This window comes from Pezoporus wallicus, unplaced genomic scaffold, assembly GCF_028554395.1.
Source record: "Pezoporus wallicus isolate ANWC-B61680 ecotype Strahan unplaced genomic scaffold, APGP_CSIRO_Pwel_v1 contig_3847, whole genome shotgun sequence".
Classification (NCBI taxonomy): domain Eukaryota; kingdom Metazoa; phylum Chordata; class Aves; order Psittaciformes; family Psittacidae; genus Pezoporus; species Pezoporus wallicus.
In genome coordinates, this window is record NW_026639842.1 from 2,532,897 (window position 1) to 2,557,558 (window position 24,662).

The 24,662-nt window shown below is 36.4% G+C and overlaps 1 protein-coding gene across 1 annotated transcript in view; it reads right to left on the reverse strand.

Moving 5' to 3' along the window:
• Positions 1–24,662, reverse strand: part of UBE3C (ubiquitin protein ligase E3C) — a 72,074-nt gene that overhangs the window by 21,811 nt on the left and 25,601 nt on the right. The window contains exons 11-18 of the mRNA XM_057416495.1: positions 21,594–21,680; positions 20,742–20,899; positions 19,884–20,116; positions 14,879–14,983; positions 13,670–13,757; positions 10,199–10,296; positions 6,940–7,072; positions 3,598–3,845 (exon numbers count right to left, since the gene is read on the reverse strand). Of these exons, the coding sequence (XP_057272478.1) occupies positions 3,598–3,845; positions 6,940–7,072; positions 10,199–10,296; positions 13,670–13,757; positions 14,879–14,983; positions 19,884–20,116; positions 20,742–20,899; positions 21,594–21,680 (1,150 nt within the window). The remainder of the gene's footprint in view (positions 1–3,597; positions 3,846–6,939; positions 7,073–10,198; positions 10,297–13,669; positions 13,758–14,878; positions 14,984–19,883; positions 20,117–20,741; positions 20,900–21,593; positions 21,681–24,662) is intronic.

The following is a 24,662-nucleotide window of genomic DNA, read 5'->3' on the forward strand; positions in this document are numbered from 1 at the left end:
GAAATGGAGATGGTAGCATTCAGTATAAGCAAAGATCCTGGATGTATTAGGGAAAAATCACTGGGCGTCATAGTCAGTTTGTCAAAGGTGCAAAGACAATTATTGCAAAACATATTATATGCAAAAACTAGCAGGTTTATGTCAAAAAGGAAGAGGAAACCGTAAAAATTATCATTCTGAGCTGTCTTTAGACTTCCTGCCACATTCTTAAACTAATGCTGATACTTCATGAAATTTAAGTAAATTGTCAAAAGAATTAGCTACTTGATGTCAAGCAATTCAAAATGTGAAGAACATCCTTTTCCGCAGCATCTGCCACATTAACATCATTGAATAAATGCAAATGTGAACTGGAAATGGAGAAAGATAGTAACGGCATCCAAGACTGAGTTGAGATTTGAACAGTGAAATTCAGATTTTAATACTGTATCTGTCACTGTTCTGCTGATCACTGTTTCTGCTGAAATGGTTAACAGGCATTTCAACCCTTCCAGATTTTCAGCAGGCCATTCAAGAATCAGAATGGAGGAAATCCTTTTAAGATTCCCAGGTGTTGCTTCCAAACTTCCCTTCTCTGCCTATGCTGCTTGAAGTTTTGGCAGCCTGTCAAAATAGCAACTTTTGTGTTCTCCTGAGCCGTCTACTACCCTGGAAGGCTGCAGCAAGGAAGTCTGCACATTGAAAGACTTTCAGCGCTGCCGGAACAACTACTGCATGTGGAAAGGATGTTAAACCAAATCATGTGCCTCCCCACAGCCCAATCCCACCTACTGAGAGAACAAAAGAATTACGACAGCCCACCCATACTTCTATGGCACCACACAGAATGACTAGACCTTACTTTCCAGAGAGGATAACAAAGATGATCTGGGGCTGGAACACCTCTGTGTGAACATCCCAGACAACCCAGGACACCCTCAGCTCTCAGGCGAAGCCTGGAACTCAGAAATCACTGCTATGCTTCCAGTGGGTGAAACTGGCAAGTTCAAGTTGCAAACCCCGCAGTAGTTGGAGACTGCTTCCAGAGGAGTGCACGGTAAGCTGAGCTTTCACATTTAAGGAAGAGAAAGGAAAAAGCTTAAAAGGCACCGCTGTTAAAATAATATTTACATTACAGAGTTAAGTCACTGAAAGTTGAGAAATGTAAACTTTGGAAGTGTTTGAGTAGCTGTTGTTTAAGCAAACTCATTTCTGCCCCCCTCCCCCCCCCCCTTTTTTTAATGAATTATTTCAGACAACATAAGCAATTACATGCTCACATGGTATTATTTCTACAAAACCTTCAGCTCATTCAGTGATAAGTAAAAGTTGCATGGACAGCCATGCAGTTTATACACTTACATAGATTACAACTTCTTCAGTAACTACAAAAAATACACCCCACATTGTCAATAATTTATCTAGGGTTAAAATAATTTTTCAGATACACCATTTTTAAAGGCAAGTTTTAAATTTTCAGATATTTCTGCTTCTGAACTGATCTATTAACACAGAAGATGTCAAGCTGTCAGAAAATTCCTGATGGGAAGGAAAACTGAATTAGGTATAAATCTATGGTACTGAAAGTTAAATGCATTTGGGTATTAGTATGAAATGGTTTCCAAGAGACAAAGAGTTTCTATAAATTATTATATTTTAATGTATTTGTTTTCTGATAACACTGAAACTTCTTATGTGAGAGTTTTTGGTGGCAGCACTCTTTACATACTGGTTTCCACAAATAAGAAATTGCTGTGGATGCCTGATCGCTTCCTTTGCATTAGATCTATTTTGTTTACAAAGGGGCTTTTAATAATCCACTATCGCTCTCAAATAACCCTGTGCAAAGCATCAAATGGACACATTTTTGAAAACGGATGAGTGAGTATTCAATAACTTAACTAAGATCACAATACCGGCAGGTTATGAATATCATGGTCGTGCCTTATCTTTCTGTTTAATTCATCAAGTCTCTAAATACACTACTAAAAAGGTGTCTGTGCACCTGGGTAGGGGTAATTATTAAGTAACACTGTCAATTCTTACCTTATGTAAACATACTGCAAATACAAAAACAATTTATGTTTTCAAAATGTTAAATAATAGATCTTCTGATTTTAAAAAGACAAAACCGAAACTATACTTGTAGCACTCTATGGGAGATAAAACCTATTTTGCAACTTCTGTCTTTATGCTAGTATTTGAAATCAAATTACAGAAGGCAATGTGTTGTTTCAACAGAGGAAATTAAAGACTCAGAATTACAGTTTTTTTAAAAATAGTATTTCAACAGTTGAGCCCTACCCTATTCCTTAGATAAACATTAAACATTTTTGAGTGAAGTAACTTCCTCACAATACCACAGCAGTATTTGCTTCCCTGATCCAAAAATCTATAAGATGCAGAAAGAAAATGAAGCCTTGGATACGTAACATAGGTCATAATTACAAACCATTGTATTAGTAATGAATCCATCTCTCATTAAGAGCAGGACCATCCTTCAGAGATTATATTATCTTACTGAAATGGTTGATTTGAAATTTTCATTATTTAACAAGTTTGTATATTGAAATAGGATGCATTAGCAGGGAATTTGCCTACAAAGTGGCAGTTTAATCTCAATCAGTTGACTGGCAACTTCAAAGAAGAGCACTCTGTTTCAGCAACTCAAGGTTGCCAACAACATCCTCTTAAACCACTTCCAGCTACACTAAAAGTACATCCAACTGTATGTTAAATCTCATTGCAAGCCAGCAGGATTTTAGCCTCCAAAACACTTGAGGTAGTTAAATGGGACTTCTACATCTTAAATAACTTCAGGTTTAGATAGCTAAGTAGCAATCAATACATTTTTTTCCTGAATTTGTATTCCAAACTTTGTCCCACAATTATTAGCTTTACAAAAATTATTTCAAGGACTCAGAAGGAAAGTGCCTCAGTACTAAACCTGACCATAAAAGAAAATTGAATGTAATGGATGTTTATAATGTCGGGGTTTTTTTCTCCCTGCCACTTCATTTATCATCTTGCTCAACAAGCGTATACTAGTCTTTGAATATTCAAACCACCAAAATATCAAGATGCAAAACACACAAAAAACGCCAAGAAGAGTAAGTGAAAGATAATTTGCATATGGCATTAAAGTATGGTAAATGCTCACAGAAAATTTTAAATACTAGCAAGAACTGTGCACCTCATACAACTAGAAACTGTTTCTGAAAATATTCATTTCCTGTATTCCAAATGATGAAAACATAACTGCAATCAAATTCCAGAAAGCTCCAAGTTAAAAATCCCCATAAACAGAGCAGTTCTATTGGCTTTAATCAACAGCTTTAAGCAAGAGGCTAAACAGAGGAGCAGAGATATGCACACTTTGCTCAGCTGGCAGTCACAGTATCTCTAATTCTCTTGTATTACTCAAGTATGTAGCTTACTAAAATGAACCAGAAATTTGGGTGATACGTACAAATAATGTCCAGATCCAACATATGTAAGTTATTTTTCCTCAACTAGAAAAACACGTCATTTTTTCCCATCCACCCCTATCTAAAAAGAAAACATAACTGAATAATTCCAGTACTGCTACAGCTTTATATTGTGCAATACTAGTTTTACCTTTCCAAGCATTCTTCCAAGAAAGTAGTAATGTCGGGCGTAAGAATCTCCAACGAGCATCTGCGCAGCAGGGTTGGGGTAAAGAAGTCCCTCATTGGTGGTCTTAAAAAATCCCTGGTTGGGGTTAAATCCTGATTTAAGTAGTTCATTCAGGAATTCTCTGAAAATGCCACCACCATCAATACCAGCTTCATCAAGACCATGTGCATTAAGTAAGTGAACACGAATGCGCTTTTTTAAGTCAGGTTCTGCAAAGAAAGGAGAGACACAGACTCAAATACAACTACCTGCTTGAATTTTGTTTGGATAAAAACACACGTAGCTACACATACAAACATATCTACACAAACTTTATATAAAAATTGAACTAGTAAGTAGTAGCAAAAACCTATTACTGGCTTGAATTTTGGCAAATTCAGTAGGTGAAACTCACTTTGTACAAAGGACCTTGCTTTAAGAGCCAACAAAAGACGGACTGGAAAGACACTTGGTAGGGGAAGGAAAAAAAACCCCACAGAATATTTTAAAGAGAACAAAGAATAATTTGAAAACATATATAAAATATTAAAATATAAAATATTGTGAATTCAAGGCTCAACTTTCTCCCGTCTGAAGGGACCGTCAATAAACTTTGCATTCCCTTAGAGGGGCTGATTGTTACACTACACCATTACAGTATTTGAAATTAAACACAATATTTTTGATACTTTGGACCCATTGCTATGTCGTGTAATTCCAGTGAGCAAGGTGGGGTAAAGATTGACATGTTATGAAGGCAGGTGTTCCACGTGTTTCATAGAATGCTGCTGCTTGAGAAAGAAGCGGTATTTAATTGTTGAACTGAGTATACATAACAAGGAAGAAGGTCCTTTTTTCTCAATTCATGAAGGCTTCCCAAGATCTAACCAAATACATAACTTTTATGCAAACCCTTGCATTAACCCCACTTGCATCCCACCAAAGCAATCAGTAATAAACCAGTAGCAGTAAAACTTTCTACTGCTTCCATGCGCTACAAATGCATACATTATGGGTGGCCAGCTGATGCTTACAGGGGAATCTTCAGCACATTGTAGCAACAGGATTTCTCCTGAACCACCAAGTGTCTTTCTCCCATTAGAAAATGTCTCTACATCTGCTAGTAATTTCCAGTTTCACACTTCTCTATTTTTAAGTTAGCTATTAGTATTTCATCAAGTTAAATGCTCTCCTGCACAAAAATTCTGCTTGCTGGAAATAGCAAATGGCCATTTTTAGCCATAGGCACTGCAACAGGTTCACTCAATACTCATCACCATTCAAAACAAAAAAATAGACCACTGGCAAAAGAGACTCTAAAGCATACAGGCACTCTTTGTCTTGAGACTCCTGAGATACAGAGCACTGATGTTAAAACTTTTATATATGGCAAATGTTGGTTCAGTGCGTTTTGGGGTCCTATGAAGAAAATTATTTGCCTCTTCCTCTACGTACTGACAACCAGATTTATAGCAAGGAGGGAAGACTGGTCCTAAAACCAATTCACATGTCAAAACAGGGGATCAGGTAGAGGTGGACTCCAAGTTAGTGTAAGCTCTGAAAAGGTGAGCTCAGTTTCGTTACCCGTAACTAGAATGTAACTGAACTGTTACTGGAGTCCACTGGAGGCTATTGTGGAATATTCCGAAAGTACAGTCACAGGAATAAAAATTATAAATGCTTGCACATTTTTAAGCATATGACAACCACGTAAAAATATAAACCCACGAGAATCAGCCTAATAAATTTCTGCTACTCTAATCTTGTTTTCTTAATAAAGTTAATTATCTCAGTTAAGGTACTACAGAAACATTAACTTTGAACAGCTGTCTTCTCAGGGCCAGTAAACAAACTGGAGGCCTCTTCCATATTAGTCTGCTTCGCTCTCTCCTCATCAGTTCTAGAACATCATCTATCCTCTGTTCAATCTCCTAGACTGATTTTAGTCGATTCATTCTATAGTCTTGAAATCATACTGGGAAGCCCAAAGTCATACGCAGTTTATAAGTGCTGAAATGGTGAGTTACATTCTTGTTAATATGGCCCAGTATGCAGTTAGCTTTCATCTCACCAAGGGGAACTCTTTATTTGTTCAACCTGTTGTCCACTATGAACCCCACAGTCCTTTATTGAAAGAAACACTTTTTAGTCAGTCAGTGCTCAGTCAGTACTGCTACAGTTACAGGATTTGGTATTTCCTAAGCTTTATGAGGTTTCTGTAAGCCTCTTAATTCACACTGTTGAGGGCCACCTGAGTGACAACCTGATCTTTCAGTATACTGACTATTCCCCTCAATTTCATATTGCTGGCAACCTCACTAATGGTGGAATACATCCCAGTACCCAGCTTGTCAGACTGTATGTTAAGCTTAGGAAACATGCATTCTAAAACTCTTTACTAATTTAATAAAGCTACAAGAGGGTGAAATGTAGTCTTCATAAAGAATGTGCTTCTCAGTTAAAGATACCTTATTAAACAAATAGGTTGGCCTGTCTGTTACATCACATTGCATTATTCAACTGCAGTTTCTTTATTGTATTTTCATGTATTTAGGGAGGGAGGAAAGAGCAACACAAAACAGACTCAACTTTTTCTATTTTCCAATTCCAGAGTAAAGGAAATTAAGTATGTTCTCTAGTAATTTTATACAAACCAAGAATATCAACAATACTTCCTCCTCTCTAAACTAAGTGGTTCTCCAGGAGGGAACTTACGTGGCACAGCAGGTGAAATTCATATGGCAAACCTCAAGTATACAGCAAATATTCTTTTTATATGCAAAAATACCATACAGAATAAGGACTTTATTTTGACAGGTTTTATCTATACTGGAATTTTGGTTTCTAGAGTAGCCACTCTCACACAAAATCACACTAACGTTATGACTTGAATCAATGGGGTAAAATAATACTTCACCATACTATCAAAGCATGCTGCATTAACCTTATCAGCCACACTGTACCTAGCAAATCCTGTGCAGTCTAGATATATTTGTTGACACAGATTACCAAAGCAGATAGTATCTAATAAACTATACAGATAAATACAGAAAGTGCAGCTTTATTGGCAAGTAAGTGGGAAGAAAAGCCCCATAAATGTAGGTTTGAACTAAGGAAGGGTGTGCACAAGAGACTGAGACTGCAATAATCAAAAAAGAATGTGGATGAGAGTAACTTTATTGTAAAAATTGAGGAAGTTTTTAAGAATTTTCACACCTTAGAGCTGATACACTTTTAATATCCTACTCAAGTAATCAAGTAGTAACTACGTGGTAAGAATGGTTAAATGTTAGAAACACGCCAACAACTTAACTGTAAACCTACCATTTTCAGGAGAAAGTTTATCATAAGCATCTTCATAAATATAGTTTCTCCTTATAGTGACATTAATTCCATCCAAAAATGGCCCATCTCCTTGAACTTCTTGCTTATCAGCATAGATCAGTCTTTGAAAAATCTGTTAAAATAAATGAAAAGAAAAATGATGCCATCATGCAGATCTAAATATTCAGTAAGAGATGGTTATTTGCTACATTACTGTCCTTTGAGTTGCTTCTGGGCACTCACTTTCAAGTGATTTGTCTTCTCTCTCACTGAGCTGCAGAAATATAATACAGAGCCATGTCACAGGGAAGGGGAGAGGACAGACATGCAAAGAACTTTTTTGTGCTAAGATACCATCTTCAGTTCTTTCTACATAAAAAGGCCTATCTACAAACACTGTGTCAGTGATTACAATTTCCTCTACCTAACTTTCAGAATTCTGAAATGCAAAGTATTCAAAAACAAAGGGAAAAACTCACATGAATATTCTGCACACACAGAGGCAATCCTCAAAACTGGTAATTTTTTGTAGGGCTTAGTTACAAGAAGCTAGGTATCAGTTCTCTGAGGAGGAGTCAGCAAATAATTCAAAGCAAAACAGTGGATAGCACTGCCATATTAAACAAAGAACCAATTCAAAAAAATGCAAGCTGAAGTATAAACTGAACTTCATATTTTCCCTTTGCAAGTCCTCACAACAGGAACCTGCTACAGTTCACCTGAAGAATAACTCTGGCTAACTGCATTTCTATGTCAATATTTAGCATGGGATGGGGCTGCTCAATGCCTAATAATGTTCAGTATACCCTCAATGCAAAGTCTGTCCTCTCTTGCTGCTTTCCAATATTCAATAAATAATCAAGTACATTTTCTAAGGGATGTAATCTCCTAACAATGTCATAAGCTGCTTTCTTAACTAAGAAGACTAAGAAAGTGCGTCCAGTGATGTTTAAAACCAACAAATGTACCATGGAAGAGGAAAATCTGACAACAGCAGACAAAGGCACCCGGTGGATAAAGAACTGTCTGGACAGTTGCTCGCAAAGAGTTGCAGTCAATGGCTGAATGTCCAATTGGACACTGAGTGGTGACCCTCAGGGCTCAGTGTTGGGACTGATCCCATTCAACATCTTTGTCAGCGACACGGACAGTGTGACTGAGCGCACCCTCAGCAAGTTTACCAATGACACCAAGCTGTGTGGTTCAACTGATATGTTGGAGGGAAGAAATGCCATCCAGAGGGACCTTGACATGCTCGAGAGGTGGGACAATGCCAACCTTATGAGCTTCAACCAAGGCAAGTGCAAGGTCCAGGCAATTCCAGGCAGAGCTACAGGTTGGACAGAGAAGAGATTCAGAGCAGCCCTGCAAAGAAGGACTTGGGGTGGTGGTCGATGAGAAACGTAACATGAGCCGGCAGTGTCCATTCGCAGCCCAGAAAACCAACCATATTCTGGGCTGCATCAAGAGGAGTGTGACCAGCAGGTCGAAGGAGGTGATCCTGCCCCTCTACTCTGCCCTCGTGAGACTTCACTTGGGAGTACTGTGTGCAGTTCTGGTGTCCTCAAGTCCTCAACATAAGAAGGACATGGAGCTCTTGAAGCAAGTCCAGAGAAGGGCCATGAGGATGATAATGGGGCTGGAGCACCTCCCGTATGAAGACAGGCTGAGAAAGTTGGGGCTGTTCAGCCTGGAGAAGAGAAAGCTGCATGGAGACCTCATAGCAGCCTTCCAGTATCTGACAGATATCGGAAGGATGCCTGAGAAGGACTCTTCATCAGAGACTGTAGGGATAGGACAAGGGGTAAGGGGTTCAAACTTAAATAGGGGATGTTCAGGATAGATACAAGGAAGAAATTATTTACTGTAAGGGTGGTGAGGCACTGGAACGGGTTGCCCAAAGAAGTGGCTCTATCCCTGGCAGTGTCCAAGGCCAGGGTGGACAGAGCCTTGGACAACATGGTCTGGAGTGATGTATTCCTGTCCAAGGTTTGTGATTCACAGAATCACAAAATCCTAAGGGTTGGAAAGGACCTCAAAAGATCATTTAGTCCAACCCTCCTGCAAGAGCAGGATAACCTAGAGTACATCACACAGGAACTTGTCCAGGGGGGCCTTGAATATCTCCAACGTAGGAGACTCCACAACCCCCCTGGACAACTTGTTCCAGTGCTCTGTCACTCTCACAGTAAAGAGAACAAGGTTTTATGAATTCCAGAAACTTAACATATATAAATCTCAACACAGCTTTAGGAAGCCCAGAGGTTGTAAACAGTGGCTAAATCATGACACAGAGATCCCTGCTTGAGGTCACTTTCAGCTATTTGCCTATTATCCTGCTGCAAAGTTGCCCACGCAATATTAGGATGTTTTGTGGGAACAACTGTTTCATAAGCCTGGAAAAGCACTCCTTTTCTATCAAATCTGTCACTGTCTTTTTTGGCAAATACTGATTTACTTTCCCTATGGAATTAACTATTCCTTGAGGGTGCCTTGCAACTTAGTGTTTCCAAGACAATCAGCAAGCAGTTTTTAAGTAACTGATACTGTTGAACAGTTCAGAAAAGCAGTTCAGGAAAAAAAAAAAGTGCGTAACAGATTAAGAGCTTTAAAAAAGTATGATGCAAACCAAAATAGGTAATAGAACAATTACATCTTTAAAATCTAGACAACATTGAAAAGCAAATCCAACAAGAATCTTGCAAGTTTTAAATCACATACTCTATTAAAGTTCAGCTAGTCAGCTATTAATGTAGAAATTTAATCTCTAGGCACTATTTTCCCAAAATGGACATCCATCATCTCATCCTAAGTAAATCAACCCACTGCACAAAGGTGTCCAGTCTTGACCTTGGAATGTTTATTACAGATACACAACTAGTTAGTGCTCTGCTTACCACAAGAGGGTGCAATCATGTAGATCAATCACTGAATCAGGACTGCAGTTTATTATGAACATACGACTGCTCTCATGTATCTTGGAATATGTGTTTCTAATTTTAATGCAGTTACTATAAAGGGTAATATGACTAGTAAAAGAAGAGATAAGTAACTTCAAATGTTCAACTGCCATATGAGTACTGAAGAAAAACAGCATGGCCTATCATGTCCTTCTGTAGGGAAAAGCACCTAGTAAGTATAAACTTAACTAGGGTGAGTTTCTACTTAGCTGAGTGCCTTCTTTTTTTTTTTTTTTTTTACACTTACTGAAAACATAAAACTAGAAAACCAATTGCATATTAAATTAGAAATTAGGTACCTTTACTCTTTCTTCAAACGGAACTACAAAAGGCAGCTCTGTCAGAATTGCAAGTTGTCGTTCTTCAGATACAGAAAGAGGTGCTGGCTCCAACCCCACTTAAAATAGAAACAATAATTTTAAAAATTTTAGAAAGCACATTTGTTTAAAACATTTTTTTTTTATCAAGTGGCTCAATTTACTCTGTATAAAAATACATGTATGTTAAAATAGTTTGTTTACTGAACAGTCACACACAGCTTTACCTTTCTTTAAACATTAGTTTGTATAAGCAAATTGAAACATAAGTAGTGAAAACACATGGAAAATAAAATGTGTATAAAAACAGGTACTCCTGTATTTTTTATTTTATTCAGAGGAAATGTTATTTTCTTGTTACTGACAGTTTAATTTTTAAATTAAGAAAAATACATGATAGAAAACAATTAAGAAGTTGTAAGCAATTAGAATTTTCATCGCAGGAATACACAGTATCCCCATCCCAATGCCCAAAACAGTTTAAAGGTATTGTGCTTTCAAATACGTCTACTTTCAATCAAATCGTTTTAGGCATAAAGCCTAAGGAATTAAACCAAACCTAATGAAACCAACGCAAAGATAACATTTCAATGAGTTTTCTCTTCTAACAGCAAGGTCACAGTGGACCACATTAGATCCTAGCCCCTGCAGAAATAGTGAGAACATCAAGAAACTGTGTAATGTGCTTAGGGGAAAAAAAAAAAAGATTAGAGAAGAACTGAAGCAGTGCCAGAAACAGAGAGACTCAATCACATGCACTTCCCAAGCTATCATGCAGTTCCTTTGAACCTTCTTCTAACCACAGAAGATGTTTTTAGGAAACAATTCATCTTTGGGGGATGCACAGTAGAGTGCCAATCCTGCTCTAACTTCATGGGAAGAAACTCAGCTGCTGAGCACATATCTCACTGTAAATTAACTGCAGCAAAAACAAAAAGGAATTGTCCACTGATTAGACACTGTGGTTAAAGACCCACCTAGATTCAGTCTACAGAGGAAACAAAACCCAGAACTCCTTAGTTGTTTCATGTTTAATAGTCACCTTATAAAAAAAGAAAAAGACTCCAGTCTAGACTAGTCATAGCCCATGTTACAAAACTGAAGTAAATGCTCCATATTATTACCCAGCCTGGAAATTTATGATAACAGTTTTAAGTTTTTCTTTTGGCTCCTTCCTACCTGTGGTGCCTAGCATCTTGCTGCACTGCTGCAACTGGACAACACTTCAATGTTCTTTTCTTCTTTTACTCATCAAAGCACTTTAAGTAGGGATATTTTAAGCAACAATTTAAGATGACGTGACCCAAAACATTAGTATACTTGATGTATATTCATTCAGGTCAGGTTTCAACATTGCAAGCCTTTGGAATTTCTGATAGAATGCTTATCTGTGATTACCCTTAGTTTGCTTAGTAAACATTTTTAATTAAAGCCGATGTATGCAGCCTATTAAGCTAACAGTTAAAAGCATTTTAAGTAAAAAGTGCATGTACAGCAAAGGTAAACTACTACATGACTTCGACAGTTCAATTATTCCAGTCAATTAGTCAATTTTATCTGCATTTCTCCATCACAGCTTCTTTCTTTAAAGAGAAATATGGGATGGAGTCATCAATACAGAGGGCATTTAGAACTCACAAGTCTGCCATTTAAGTAAATGAAAAAGCACAAATAAACATGACCATATGTGATTCAGCAGTACTTTCATGCTAATTGGCTTTAACCCATATGGAGTCAAGAGGGATTAAATGAGTCATGTGCATATTGTTACCTGCTTGTTTTCACACATTCATGTCAACTGTACCTTTTTTAGCCTGATTTCGTATGAAAATGAGGCTTACATGAACAAAGTGTCATCCCTCCTCACCAACACACCTTTTGAGCTAACCAGCTGAATTTTAACTTTGACAGAGAATAAGAGGTTCAAAAACCCTAAATTTTGTTAACATTTTCAGCTAGACAGAGAAGAGGAATTCCTTTAGTGACCTGATTACAGAAGCAGCAAGGAGAGCTCAGCTATCTGCTCTGTTCAGTGTGTCAGCTTGTCTGACAGCCAGCCAACAAAATGAGGGCATGTAGCTGCTCTGCACCAACGACGGCACTTGCATTCATTATCCACCAACTGCTCCAATCAAGACAACTCATGAAATGGAGGGAACTGGTGCTATTATGGGAAGGAAGACAAGGTAGAGAGCTCAAGATACTGTACATATGAGGGGAAGGACGAGTAGCATAGGGGAGAATCCGGAAATTATAGGGATCACTGATGTAGTCTGTAAGATAGAATACAGGCCTGTTGAAGCCTGGCAATTTTGGATAAAACACCTGTTTTTAAGATTTTGTATTAGCAATCACTTAGAATAGGCGAGTTCTAAAGAGAGGAACCAAACTGAAAAAAACCTTGATTCAAAAGTTTGAGAAGTACTTACACTGGAACAATTAGTTGTTATCTGGCAACTAGATTGAGAAGGTGATCAAGGTAAATTTAGACCACCATACCTTTTATTTTTTTTTTTCTAAATCATTACAAGAAGTCCTCTGATTTCAACCTTGGACAAAGCCCTTAATTCTGTACAACTCTATATCAGCATCCAAAGACTCTGGTCTCTAAATGATCTAGTGTACCTGGCTAAGATACTCAAACAGATTACATCATCTTTAAAGAGAGTAGGGACCCTCACAGATGAATCATTTTGCTGCTTAAAGGGCCCATTTCTAATTCATTATTAAATCTCACAAGTATTAGTGATTTAATGATTATTTTACCTGAGCATAGCAAGGTAAAATTCTAGACTAGTGAAGCTACAAAGGTATGAAAAGCTGAAAGAAACAGACTGGCTACATGAGAAAGCACAATGACATGACTGAACTAATGGAAATTTACCCTGATTGCTAAGTTGGTGCCATTCTCTAATTTTTTCTTTGGAAGTTCCATAAAGTCCTGATACTTTGAGTAATTCAAGGGGTTAAGTTTCTGACATCTAATTAGAGGCAGTATTCATAAACAGTAATTAATACTTATCATGGTACCTACAGCTTGTTTGTTATAGTTTAATATATAATAAATCTCTTTGTAGTATACAGTATAAGCAAAACCTCAATGCTTTACATCTTCTGCAACTTTATTAATTTTGCATCTTATGCAAATGCCTTTTATACATGTTAAAATGTATGCTTCTATCATACAACTTGTTCATCTTATTATTTCCCCTCATCGACGCAAGCAGAAGCTTGGGGAAAACTTATACCCAATACTTGAATATTCTAAAAGACAATTATATACATGTGTATACAAATATACTTTTTTTTTTAATATATGAAACAAAACTATGAAAGACTGCCTTGCTTTTGGCTATCATTAAGACTTTTATACAAAATACTTAACCAAGCTTTATAAAAGGCAGGACGTTATTTTGACTTAGCAAAGCAAAAACTGCATAGACCGTATCTTACCATCCAAAGTAGACTGCAACGGTCCTATTCTTCCCATTCTTCTGACTCTCCAGACATGTCTGGCAGATGGCACATACAGCTGTGTAACCTACCAGATAACAGTATTTTATAATTAAGCATTATCTAATTACATATTACCCTTTACTATAAACATTTCATAATAAATTATATAAATACACAAAGTTGCCTCATTCAGGAGCATGTCTGTATGCCTACACATCTTCATTTCTAATCACTCTTTCTTATATTTGATCTTTAAAGCTGAGCTGCAGAATTAACAACAATGTAATATAAAGTCCAGTTATCATTTAAAAATACCATATAATGTTACATTAAATTCTGGTATTTAAGATATTAGAGAGCAGAGTTTGATTTTTCAGGTGTCAAATTTTGTTTACTTTGTACTAGTTAGCATCACAGTTTAAGACCACTACTACTTCCAATAAGCTGCCTAGGCACTATTTTCTAAGACTCATGAAGACCTGTCACGCAGAGATGAAAATCCTAAACAAAAAGCAAGCAAATAAGTGATCACCAAAAATAAACACAAGAGTTAATGTTAATTATTCCATGCAAAACTTAGTTAAGAAATCCAACAGTACAAAGTAGCCTAGCTGAAGTGTAACTAGTTCCTTAAGACCCAAGCTGTCAATGACTCAACAGATGTACTTGCACATTCCCATTAGTGTTTTCTTTTGCACACATACACACACACACACACACACACACGTTTTAAGCGCAACATAATTTTTTTCAAAAGCTCTTAGGGAACAAAAAGTAATTTGTATGTGAGGTAAGTACAGAAAATGCTACTGAATTTTCTTTTGGTTTGGAAGAGATTTTTGAGGGCATCTACCCCCCCCCCGAGCAATTCTATTATTTAGCATTTTTGTTATGAGAAGTACTTGAAATAACTAGGAAATAAAATGCAACAAAATGCTACCAGATTTTCAATTCTCCCGTTACAAATGCAGATGACTTACACTGCTGCACTGCAGAGTGCATTCTACTTCATGGACTGGAAATGCAGTTTAAGAGAAAAGTTTCTTAACAGATGCAAGCGTTTTACATTAGAGATAAGCAGCATTACTCCAGATCTTAAACCACACTAAATCTATAAAACATCACTGATACTGTCAAGAATCAAATACTTTACCACTGGAACAATCGCACTTGTAAGGCTATGTGGAAAAAGAACATTACTCTTACCTTATCTGCTTTAATGTTTTCTTGTTCCGAGAGCCAGTGATTTGGTGGGCAGAAATTTCTCCTTGTATCTCTAGATTTCAACATTTTCACTAGGTTTGTGATGACCTAGGTGTCAGAAGCACATACATTCAATATACATTCAGCCCTGAGAATGAAACTGTATAATCCACAAGGAAAAACTAAAAAGATTTCCTATTGTATGAAATCATTACTTATTTTTAAGTTATAAAAACTTGCTCTTAAATACCTTAGAATGTCAGTAAGTAATTGTGGTTCACTTACAAGTCATCAGAAAAACCCAGCTTATTAAAAGTTCCAAACCTAAGACCTACCAAGGAATAAGTAACCTTAGGGCTACACTGCACAACTAAAAAGCTGAATGCCAGTTCAGGGAAGCCTAAACAAATCATTACCAGCATCAAATTACTTATTTAAAGAAATTAACACCTAACCACACAGTTCATACAATGGTCTTTTACACAAGATTTTGTTTGGGTTTTTTATATATAGTTTTTCAGAAATTAAGCATATGAATAGATGTATGCTTTTAGAAGAGAGAGCTATATAGCTATTCCTTACTACTTCTCATTTTAAAACTGAGATTCCAAACAATCTGACTTGTAGGTTTTCTTTTTCTACAAGTAGGAAAATTCTTACATTTCTGTACATCATTTTTCAAGGAAAATGCTCCACAGAAGAATGGAACTTTTGCCTGCCATCTCAAGACAAAGGTCATGTGTATCACTCCACACTAGGCAAATCTAAGGGATCAACTGAAAAACAATGGGTATTTCTGCCTATAGACAATAAAATTACCCAGCAAAAGACAGGGTGATGTACACAATGGCCAAAATGTACAAAAGCCAAAATCAACTTCAGAAAGCACAGAAGAGGGCAGAAGCATTAAACTGACAGCAAAACATAAAAGCAGAAGTTATATATCTAAAGTACATGAAAGACTGACTTATTCTGGTTCCTGCATTAACAAACTAAACCACTTTCAGGTAAAGGTGCCTCAGAAGAGGCTGTATCAAAAAGACACTGAGGTAATTATAAACAAATGCTAATATTTTTAAGGGTAAAGGACTACCTCTGAAAGGACACTACAGGCTCCTTTTCAATTAGTATCTTCTTAGTGTTTTCAAAGGTAGAGAAAAAAAATCATATAATCCAGAAGTAGCTAACAATTTACCAAATTATCTACACATTCAAAGTTCTTGTCTCTATTAAAACAGATCCCAGTGTGACTAGCCTAGATGTTTATAATGCACAGTAAACCCCACCGTAAGATTGCTAAAGCATGCAGCATATAAAACCATTCCTGAGAAAAGCCTAGCCCAAACATGCCTGAAAACAGATCACAAAATGACCATTTCCAGGAAAAGGATGGCTGCCAAATATTCTTGTAGTGATCACCACAAGGACAAAAAGCATCTACAGTCCTAAAAATATGGGGAGGGGGCAGCACTAGTAGTAACTTTCATTTAATATGCATATATATATGGCTTTATTTGTTATGTTATTTACAACCAAAATGTGTTAGATAAAAGCCCTTCAGTGTTTAAAGTTAGTAAGCTCTTTCCCAGCAGAAGGTATATGCATCTACCCGAAAACCACCCTAGAAACTGGTTTAACAAATTGCTGTTTATCAGCTGAACCATCATGGGTGATGATGTGTACACCCGTACTTCGCCCAACCACAAGCACATCAGCACAAACCACTATGCCGAAAGGTAATTCTGTCATTATCATAACCATACTGTCAGAAAATGAGAAAACTGTATAGGCAACTAGTTTATGCACATCTTCATAACAAAACTGGAAGGCTGAGGATAATGGTCAGCATGGCCACAAGGGTGTCTTTGCAACTTTAGTATTTTTCTTGGCAGTTTCCTCCAATCCAGAAAAGGGGGGGGGGGAAACAAAAAAAAGAGCTATCGAGCTAACAACTACTCCATCTCAAGCAACACTACATAAAACATAATTAAGTGGAATCAATAGAATATTAAATTACTAGGCTAAAAAGACATTATCACTGCTACAATGAGCAGCCATCTGTTTTGCAACTTAGAACTACAGCCCTTGAAAAATGAATATAAAAAAACAAACGCCAAGCTTCTCTGAAGTAATCTTGCTAAAAGACAATCTTAATGGGCAGGTGTCAAGAGTAACAGAGAGCTTAATGGGCCTTCTAAAGGATTCTGTATCTAGATACTACACAAAAGACCTTTCAAGATACCCTTTGTATAGTAACCTCTTGAATAAAGACAGAACAAAGAATGCTAATAAGGGAACTGTCTGATTACACAGGAATTTTCATCACCTTGCCCTTATAAAATTCAGTGCAGGTCAGACGGGTCACTGAAGCTCTCTGGTCCCATTACCACTATATGCAAGAGCAAGATATAAAAAGGAGGAAAAAAAAAAAAAAATCTAACAAAGTTATCCACATGAGGACCATGCTAATAAAATATTTTATAAGCAGCTGAAGAATCCTTTAAGGAAGCTGAATCAAATTAGGTGAGACTGGAGTTCCTTCTACATAATGCATGGATCCTGAGAACACCAGCAATCTGAATTCATAACTAAAATTTTTGGTATATATTTTATTGAAACAAAAGACCCACTCAATAAATAATATTAAAATGGAGATTTCTTTCCAATAAAGTGCCAAGTGCAAGACACAGTCAAAACTAACATTCAGCAGAATTAGCAACTTAATTTCATAGGAGTAACTCAAGATAGTGAAAAAATTATTTTATTTGACAACATCCATATTCATTTACCTGTAACGTAAATCCTTCCACTGAATCTGTAACAGTAACTACACTATTCAATATTGTACAAAAAAAGAGCGATTCTACTAAATAAAGATGTAAATCTTACCAAAGACCTCCAATCTGTTACCAAATACTGACACCTCACTGTTTTCAGATTTATCATTATCTTGCAGAAATAAAGCCTCTATTTGCGTGTATATATACACACACACGCACGCACACACACACATACACAGAGGAATGCATTTCATTAGATACAAGTGGCATGGAAAAGATGCAAAGCAAGTGTGAGAAATGGAAAGAAAATAAAGGAAAACCATGAAATTAAAGGCACAGGTGATAGGGAAAGAACAGGCATTTTTCTCTGCAGGCAGCTTGCCTAGGTTTTTCTTTAGTTTTCTCTCTCCTATTTGACAAGTGATGAACCACTTCAGCTTTGTTTTAATGATTTGGAAGAAGATACTGTTGCCTGCTACTGACATAAAGCTATTTTGAAGCTGCCCTCAGAAAAGACTCAGGTGCTGCGTACAGCAGTCTTCTTGTAAGATGAACTAGCTGCAGCTGTCTGTAACAATACACTTCTGAAGGAGTAAATGAGGAGTAAACGAGGGAAGCTTTGTTATTAACTACTTTTTTTAATAGAACCAGAGCCTTCAAGATATCCTTAAGATTTACATTTGTAACTCACCTAATGGAAGACAACCCTGGCTCCAGGAAATAGTAACAAGTTTAGAGAGTTCCACTACAAGTTTAATTTCTGGCTGACAAAGGGGGACAAATCAACTCAGGATTTTGCAACTTTCTGAATGACACCAAAATAAATCAAATTCATCTAAAACATAAGCAGCTTATAAAATGATTAAAAATGACAAACCAAAGAGAAGAAATAGAACATGGCATGATATAAACTGCATACATAATAAACACCCCTAGCGTGCTGTCCTTCTTAGAAAAATAGACATACTGGAGTTTTCACATGTGACCTTTAAATCAAAAGTTTATTTGGCAACTTAAAGACAAGTAATTAAATTAAATTCTGCAAACATATATTAGAGCAATCCGTGCAAATTACGAATTCAGTGGTGCATTAGGACTGTATTCAGTGCAATCAAAACATTATCAGTTACTCTCCCTGCTATTAATGCTTATGCTCATAAGTGAAATGTGTTGTAAAATCAGGCAGAATAGGCTAGATAGAGGCTATCTTAGACTTGTAGAATGAATAAGCATTCCTTAATTAGCCCATCAGGTTAAGTGCAAGCCTTAATGGGCCTTTCCTAAAGTCTAGCATGACATCTTTCTCCAAACATGGCCAAGAAGAAAGTTCCATTAGCAATATTAATACAAGCTTAGTTGATCATTTTCATTCAATTAACTTCTTTCAATTAAATAGATAGCTTGACAAAAGCGGTGATAAAAGACCTGAAGGGACAGCTGATGACTCGAACTGAACATTAGTGTGCGAGAGGTCGCCAGTATTAAACAGACTGTAAATCTCGCATTCAATTTGGAAAATGCATTTCTTCTGCTCCCACTTCTTTAATGAGCAATTTTAGCTGACTAGATGTGTTTGCTGCAGAATTTTCATGACAAGTCAAGAACTCCTTTTTTTTCGGCAACAGTTATATTAGGTCTTTTCCTGCCAACATTTTCAGCTTCTCTTAACTTGTCTTCAGCAGGAGGCCATGGATAAAACTGGCAGAAGATACACTGGTAGATATCCAGAAAGAACATACATTAAGTTTACATTTGCTAAGCCAGATTCACCATCCCATTAGTATTCCAGCAAGCCCAAAACACCAACAAAACCACTACAGCATGGTACCCATTTAGTCAAACCGCTGAATACAAAAGTACTCTAATAATCGTATGATTCAGTTAGAATTTCACACCTACATACAGTTATCACGAAATGCTTATGGACCTTGCAGAATGGGAGTCTAAGTTAAAACCTATATCCTATGCAGTAACTTTTTTTCAAACAGGATAAGCAAGAAAAGAAACTAAGAGTTCCCAGAAGAAAAAAAAAAAAAAGTTTCAATTATCAGAATTTACTCTCTGTTTCGCATATACACCCAAAAAGGAAATTTCCCAAATCCATATTCCTTGTAATAACTGTCTTAAAAGTGTAATTAAAGGGGGAAAAAAAATTAACCTAATCTTCTATCGCCATCAGATGCCTGAAAATTTTACTGAAATATGTTCTGAAAATTTACACCATTTACCTTGAATAACTGAATCCACCTTTTTTGTTCCGTCTGTATACAGTGCTGCATTTCCGTATTTTTTGTTACTCCAACACTTCTAAATGCTGCAATATACTCCTCACGAACCTCTGGTTTTGTTTCTGGGTAAGCCAACTTTATGATTCCTAAACACGCATCTCGAAGGCAACGTGATAATATTACAAGCTCTTCTAGTGTAAAAGGCATCATTGATGATTGTCTTTGACCTGCAACTACATAAAGCGCAAGCTTAAGTTTCCTTAAAGAACTTTTTCTTAATCATTTTGGTATTAAAAAAAAAAAACAAACAAGAACCCCACCACCAAAAAAACCCCACAAAACACCAAAACATCAAAACCCTACTTATTTCATTGGAACTTTAATTATTCACGCATAAAATCTAAAGGTAGACCAACAGAACACCACCCAAAAAGAGAGTGAGTATATATTCATAAAGCCAATCAGATCTTGTAATTGTTTGCAGTCACAATTACTGTAATCACAATATTCTCTTATTCACTTTTGTGATTCCTGCTATATTAAATTTTCACATTAGACTACAGGTTCAGCCCAGAAGTAGCTCAATCTCTTCACTACCTCATTAAAAATTATCATGATTAAGAATGTCCATATCAGACCACATAAAGCTAGGGTTCCCAAGGTGCAGACTATCATTTCTTTTTCTAAATGCAATCACTATGAAAGAGTCAGCTGACAGCTGAGTGCTCAGGGGACCATCAGCAAGTCAGCCCAGAACAGCTTCCCCACAGATGTCAGCAAATTGTTGTCCAGAGAACTTTGTGGCATTACACAAAAACATTTTGCACAGCACTATTATTTAGTATGCTTGAAACTCACCTTCAATTGGATCACCAAAGAATTCATTATCATGAACAGAAATAAGTGAATGACTAAACAAAGAACTAAAAAGGTAGAAGAGAGGGATAATTCGACTAGAGTCTTCTAAAGACATTGGAGACCCTCTTGAAATCACTTGAAGAAGTGGCACCATAGACCTTAAAATATAAAAATGCAAAATTAAAGAGATGGTAAATTATATACTCTTTTTTATAGTATTCAGCATTATCTTACAAATATTCAGTAGTAGTTACTACAGCAAAATAAGGACAGTGCTCTCAGTTAAATAACTATCTCCCATTCTTGCAAAATAAGGTCACTCTTTTTAAGTTCTTGTCACTATAGCATCCCAGTGTCTTGATGATACATAAACTTTGGCAGTAAGTATCACTGAATGCAGAGACTTTCTGGTTTAGAACGGAAACACAAAGCAAAAAGAGTAACTAATCTGCATGTCAGCACAAAGCAAATCTGCAGGTCCAGTGCCTAAATTCCTGGGAATCCAGACATTAACTTCTGCATTAGTCAAAGTATATGAGATAAATCTCACACATTTAGGATGAAGTACAGGTAGCTTCAGTGTTAGACTAATCCTAGTAAGCACTCCAAAACCTGCACAACATCTGCCTTATTTTAAATGAAGATTCTATTTATTTACCTATAATTACTTGCAGATATCTAAATTCCAAGATTTTGCTGTTTTATGCAATCACAGGAGCTAAGTCACCATTACATTTTTGGTTTTAATCACCTTCCACAAGCACTGTAATACCACTAATTGTCTCATTCTCTTCTCACTAGATATACTCTGCTTTAACAAAGACTCAGTTTCAGGAATGGTATAATACATACCCTGTAATCATTCGTGTAGTCATTGAAGATATCAAATACCAGAGATGCCTCAGGAATCTGGCATTAAAGGCTAAACTATAAAGAAGCCTGCAAAGGGAAATTCAAATAAATTGTCTTCCAAAAGACTATTCACAAAACACAATGCTTCTCTAAGAACTTATCTGTCAAACATTTCTCAAATATAAGTAACTTATTTTTTCAAGATGGAGGCTCTTACCCTACTCAAATCTGGTGAAAGCCCCAAAAGCCAAAATAAACCAAGCATATAAATCCTTATACCTAAAATACAGAGCTTTCATTAACTCAGCAACAAACCACATGATATAAGCCCATGTTCGCAGTATTCCAGAGAATTAAATACTCATCAATAACAATAATATTCACTCAGAGTTATTTATCTGGGATTTATTTCAAATTCTGATCTATAAAATCACACCAATTAGTTAATAGGTCATTTCTCTGATTCTTTGGACATTAACAAATAGAGCAATTTTTGTGAAAAGTAGATAAAATACCTCAAAGTTCATTTATGCTAGAAGCAAATTCTGATTTTAAACTATGTCGCAATTTTACTGGTATATTCTGCCTGGCAGACACAAATACAACATCATCAGTGGAACAATGCATGTCAGTTACAATGCAGGACAGTTACCACACTACTAGTACTACACATAAACTAATCCATCTGTACACAGAAAATTAGTTATTAGCTGTAAAAATAAATGTGTATGCTCACAAGTCAGTTATACACAGGACTAACTTTAACTGTCTTATTTCAGATGATAAGCTTTTTATAGAAATGAGAAATAAAGAGCATCCTGGAATTACAAGTTCTCCCCTAGCCTATTTTGCCCACTGCACAAAGGAACAGATGTGACAAATATAATTTGAAACAATTAATGTCTTCTAGGAAAACAAACAGGATTTGACTGACTCAAATGTCGTTTTTCAAGTTCTGAAGAGCTGTATTCAGTTAGTTACCCTACTTTCCTAGGTCTCACAACTACTATTAGAATAAATAAGGTAAAACAGATACTCAGGTCCCACATCTCTCAGAGATCAATAGCCTCATAGTACCAAAATTCCGGGTGACCATGCGTACACGCAGGAGGAAGCTGGGAAATGGAACGTGGGGAGCAGACTAACTGCTGCCTGAAAAACACTATTAATTACAGACCACATGGATAAATTGTGTCAGATGGCAAAAGGAAAGAAAGCACACATTAAGGAAAAAAGTAAAATATGAGTAAACAGGTAGAAACATTTGAGAATGGTTTAAGCAGCAATTCATTTAAAGACATTAACACACAGAAAACACAAGAAAATCTACAGGCCCACTCACAAATACTGCATAGTGCCATATGCCTCTAGGCCCTCCCTTCCTGGATGAAGCCTTGCAGGCTCTTTCTACTGCCTTCACTGAAGCACAGCCTCTCCCCAGCACTCATACAGCTATTTCTTCTTTAGGCTCTAAAACCTCATGCATTCATCAAAAGCCAGTCACACAAACAAGCAACTTTTCAAGGATGAAGTAGAATGACGAAGGGCAGAACTCTTCACTGCACAGGAAGGACAGAGTTTCACAGGTATGGGGAGTTTTGGAAATAGAGTGGGGGCATACAGAAGAAGGTGAAATGAAATACAAGCAATCTCTTGGTCTTTGTTGAAATATCACCTCTCTCATTTCAATACATAGATTTTAAATACATAGATCGGTACTTTCAAAAAGAGTTGGAAGCTTCACATACTCCAGAGCAGTTGTATATTGGTGAACATCAGTAAGTTCAAGTCAAATTTGAAGCAACTGCAACTAATGCCAGTTTTAAGGTAAGTTTTACTGTAAAATTAAGTTCTCCCTTGAATATGTGGAATTTGTGATAACACCCAACCTGAATTCGATTCATGGGAATTTTACTTCCTTCTGAAGTCATATTATTTTGTCATTTGGGTGGAAATGACGCATTATCGTGTAGGAAGGGCTTACTGTATCTAGCTAATTTAGAGTAAGAATTTCTATTTTAATGTTTAACTATCTGAATGATCTCTGATGTCTTGGTTTCTGAAATGAGAAATTTCCTCAGTGACCTTCACTTTTCGGCCTCATATTTGAAATTAAAAGTAATTTGGCACAGTGCCGTTAGGTCTCATAGGGCTTCCAAGTAAAAAGTTGTTAATTTTACAATCATCCCTGGAAATTATGTAATAGTTTTAGTGGCAATGAACAAACATTATGGACACTGAACCTATCATAATGTAATTCATTTTTTCATTCTAGCAATGTTCAGCAATAATGAAGGGAAAAAAAAGACAAACCTTAAGAGCTTATAATAATAACCTTTGTCTAAGTTTTAGCCATTTTTATTCCATATCCGTGATTCAGGCAGTCAATTGTAACAACTGCTGTATTTCATGGCCCGATTCCAGAAATGCTGAATGTATTCAACCTTCACATTTCCCTTCCTTAAAAATCTGGTTAAATACAAAAATGCAAATTTGGTAGAGGATGTTATCATACAACCTATTTTGTCAATATGAAATACCTATGAAATATGAAGCAGATGAATTCATCAATTCTAAGTCTTTCCATACTGTTACCAGAAAATAAACATGAAACTACAACTAAACACAGAAAGGAGAATTAGGCCATGTGTTTCAAAAAGTTTACATCACTAGATGTACACGAAATACAATTCTTTGCAAAAGGAATGACAACAGAAACAACCAACTACCCTCCCACTCCAAGTACAGAAATTGGCTTTCAAAGCAGAAGACAACTGCAACCAGAAAAGAACACATACCCCCCCCGAAAAAAAAAAAAAAACACCACCACAGTGCAAGGATGGCCTTGAAAAATTGCATCACTGCAAAAGTTCAAGAAATTGGCTGTACTAAAAAGTTTCAAAATTTCTGGCTTCACACTGGAAAAATAAAATTAAAAAGCCTAAAAAAAAAAAAAAATAAAAAAAGAAAGAATAAAACCTTTGAGAATTAAAATAGGTCAAAATCTACCTCAATTGGTCCTTTTCTTTGGCAGATAAACTACATTATCAGGATACTGATATGAACTGT